The following is a 3,422-nucleotide window of genomic DNA, read 5'->3' as shown; positions in this document are numbered from 1 at the left end:
GGTCGTGAGAAGCAGAGCTTCAACTCAAAGGGAATTTAGTCCATGGTAGAATATCTATTCTTCTTTAGATTTTCTTCCACGGTAAAATAAAAATGAATTTCCGCAGCACAATAATTTATGTATTCGCAATGCATTATTAGTTGGAAGGTTTGTAAATTCATTTATCGATTCTGGCATCTGCTAAAGACACGGTGAAGAAGCTTGGTCTTAAGAATAAACCGCATCACATTCTGTACAAATTGACGTGGTTGCAACAGGACACTGGCATTTATGTCTTGCAGTGTGTGCTAGTGTATCTCTCGATTGGGGATGTGTATATGAATCATACAGAAAACGTTGCGAGTGATAATCTTGCACTTTTGTGATAACATTTTGCTTTGGCTTCAAAAACTCTTGGTACCATTTTCCTGAAGATTTCAGATCTCTATCATGTGTAATGTTAGCAAAGTCAATATACGTCAATCCACATCTGACTGTGTAGCCATCACAGAATTCATAATTATCTCCTAGAGACCAAACAAAATATCCCTTCACTTGACAGCCATTCCTGTTAATTGTTAACAAAAAAACAATACAATTTGAATTCTATATATCATTTAAATATTAATTTAGCAGTTGACATATTTTTGCATCATGTTCATCACATAGGCTTTAATACAAATAATATATTTCAAATGGATGTAAATTAACATATTATTTCCTTCCACATAAAACAAGTATATTGAAAACTTTAAAAATCTGATATTAACTTTGTGTCAATAAGCATATATATATATATATGTAGCATTTTTTTATGAAATGATGATATATGCACACGCAACATATATATTTATATATATATATATATACTTTTTTTTTCTATAGACCTAGCAATTAAAATTTGCACTGAATAAGAAAAGATCAGAGAAGACTGACTCGATAGCTGATCGAATAAAACAAAGATGACTGCATATAAATCCAATTCTCTCATTATCGTTCTTGATTTCATCGGCCAACCGATTGCTATCAAGACTTCGAAAGCCTACATATGTTTAAAACATATCATAACAAAAGAATATTGTAAGAGAATTTTCATAATAACTACTACTCCCTCGATTTTAAAATAGATTTCTTATGTTTTCCTACATATTAAAAGAATACATTAACCTTTATTATAACTACATCATTTACTGCTATTATCAATTTTCATTTTCAAAGTTATAGTGACTTAATAGACTAAATTTTATAAAGCTTAAAACTTTGATTATTAATTTATAAAAATTCATAGAAAACATGAAAACAATTTTTGTAAAAACATCTAAAATAATTCTTCAACAATCATCACGTACTTACCGTTTTCCGTTATATAAACTTTGGGATTGCCATAGTTGGTCTTGAAGTACTCTAGTACATCTAATATACCTCTTGGACGGTAGTAGACATCTCCAAATGGCTTCGTTAATTATCATGGTAACAAAACGAATCATCAACTAACATATATTTTACCGCATATTAATTTATATATGTTAACCACGCATGAAACTTACGCATCGACTTATGGGACCGTCTTCATTAACATCTACAAGAAAACCCTAGAAACTATGATCTTTCCATTAAATGCATTCCAAATAGTCGTCATAAATAAGGATAGACTTACAAGAAAGGTCAACTTGTGAATCCGTCATGACACTTAATCTATTAGGATTAGCTGGTGGAACAGCTTTTGCAAACTGTGTCATGTAATAGTTGACTCCAATAAAATCATATGATCCTTTTACTAGTAACGCTTCAATTGCTGTAAACCGTGGAAGTCTCTCTTTCAATATTTGCTTCATGATTAATGGATAGTGTCCCTTTGTTAGCGGATCCATAAACCTGTATATAATTGATATTAGTGTCCCTCTTTAGATTGCTATATATAAAACAACCCAAAAATCTAATGTGTGACTCGGTGGTTTTGTTGGAGTGGATGAAGAGACTCCATGTGGGTCTAGGTCACGATACAAGTCCCACCATCTATAAATATTGATTAAATTTTACGTTTTACATACAGTGTTTAAAAAAAAACATACAGGTTTAAAATATTAGTTTAGGTTTCGATCAAGAACCTATCCCGTACTAAAAACGTAAATTAATGGAGGAACATATAACAAATATGCCAAGTTACAAAAAAACATATAACATACCATCCGTGGAAAAACTCTTTGGCTCGTTCAACTGCTTTAAGATTTTCGTCGGAGTTATTGTATGGAAGAAACCATCTCGTTATCATTGTGATTCCAATTTCCCCTGCTTGAATTAGCTGTAGTTATAATAGTATATTGTCTTAGTTAGATAGTTATAGACATTTTGAGTTAATTAACGTTCTTTTTTGCATTTATCTAAGAACCTGATACTTTTGTCTGTACAGATTCACGACAGTTGCATGAGCAAGTAGGACATGATGCGCAACAATATAAGGCTCAGTCGCGGAGTCGCCTGCATAACAGTTTTTGTTGAGCCAAGCAGAGCATCGTCCAGGTGCGTCTGTACCAGTTGCATAGCCTCGTGTAGGAATAGTGTAAGGTTGATTTATCGTAATCCAGTTCTTGACTCTGTCACCAAATCTTTGAAAACAAATTTCCGTGTAACTTTTGAAGTCCTCGCTAGACACAATTTATAAGAGAGAGAAAAGAAAAATCAAGTGGTTAAAAACCAGTTAGAATTAGTGAATATCAAGAAAGAAAAGGAAGATGAGGGTACATAATCTGATGGTCCAAGAAACCTTCATATTCATCTTGCAAAGTTTGAGGAAGGTCGCAGTGGAAGAGTGTGACGAATGGCTTAATGCCTGGAAATTGCAATACAACCAGTTTGAAAGATGCAAAGTAAATACATAATATTTATCCACCAACATTAATTAGTTAATCTTTGCATATACCTTTCGATACAAGTCCATTTATGAGATTGTTGTAGTAACCAATTCCTTCTTCATTTACACCGCAACTAGCCTTTCCTCCTAATCAAAATATACATACTATATAATTTTCAATGAGGCCGGCCGTTTCAATCTACAGAAGTTATATACGACGTACTTGGTATGATTCTGGACCATGCGACTGAGAATCTGTAGGCATCGACCCCAATTTCTTTCATCACGTCTATATCTGCCTATAAGCATTATACGGGACATGTATTTTATATGCATAGTCACATATGGAAAAATATTTTGAATCGATTATTGTCTAAATGGGGAAAATATTAAAGCCTATAGCATGAAAATTTATAACCAACCTTATAATGCAAGTAAGAGCCAGCAGCGATATCTCCGGTTGATTTATCTTTTCCCTTAGCTGTTAGTCGTTTTTACACCAAGAAAATCCAAATATATTTGTGTTACAAGCAGTTTTAATATATACATAGAGAGAGAGAGAGAGAGAGAGAGAGAGAGAGAGAGAGAGAGA

General features: G+C 33.0%; 1 protein-coding gene across 1 annotated transcript in view; it reads right to left on the bottom strand.

Annotated features, from left to right (window-relative positions):
- Nucleotides 1–207: 207 nt before the first annotated feature.
- The window catches only part of LOC106333491 (myrosinase 2-like), a 3,471-nt gene continuing 256 nt past the window's right edge, over nt 208–3,422 (bottom strand). The window contains exons 2-12 of the mRNA XM_013771934.1: nt 3,253–3,311; nt 3,054–3,129; nt 2,900–2,977; nt 2,722–2,809; nt 2,369–2,624; nt 2,166–2,281; nt 1,637–1,854; nt 1,527–1,558; nt 1,333–1,432; nt 916–1,021; nt 208–547 (exon numbers count right to left, since the gene is read on the bottom strand). Of these exons, the coding sequence (XP_013627388.1) occupies nt 208–547; nt 916–1,021; nt 1,333–1,432; nt 1,527–1,558; nt 1,637–1,854; nt 2,166–2,281; nt 2,369–2,624; nt 2,722–2,809; nt 2,900–2,977; nt 3,054–3,129; nt 3,253–3,311 (1,469 nt within the window). The remainder of the gene's footprint in view (nt 548–915; nt 1,022–1,332; nt 1,433–1,526; nt 1,559–1,636; nt 1,855–2,165; nt 2,282–2,368; nt 2,625–2,721; nt 2,810–2,899; nt 2,978–3,053; nt 3,130–3,252; nt 3,312–3,422) is intronic.

The sequence above is a fragment of the Brassica oleracea genome, chromosome C1, assembly GCF_000695525.1.
Source record: "Brassica oleracea var. oleracea cultivar TO1000 chromosome C1, BOL, whole genome shotgun sequence".
Classification (NCBI taxonomy): Eukaryota; Viridiplantae; Streptophyta; class Magnoliopsida; order Brassicales; family Brassicaceae; genus Brassica; species Brassica oleracea.
This window is presented reverse-complemented; position numbering and strand designations above follow the sequence as displayed.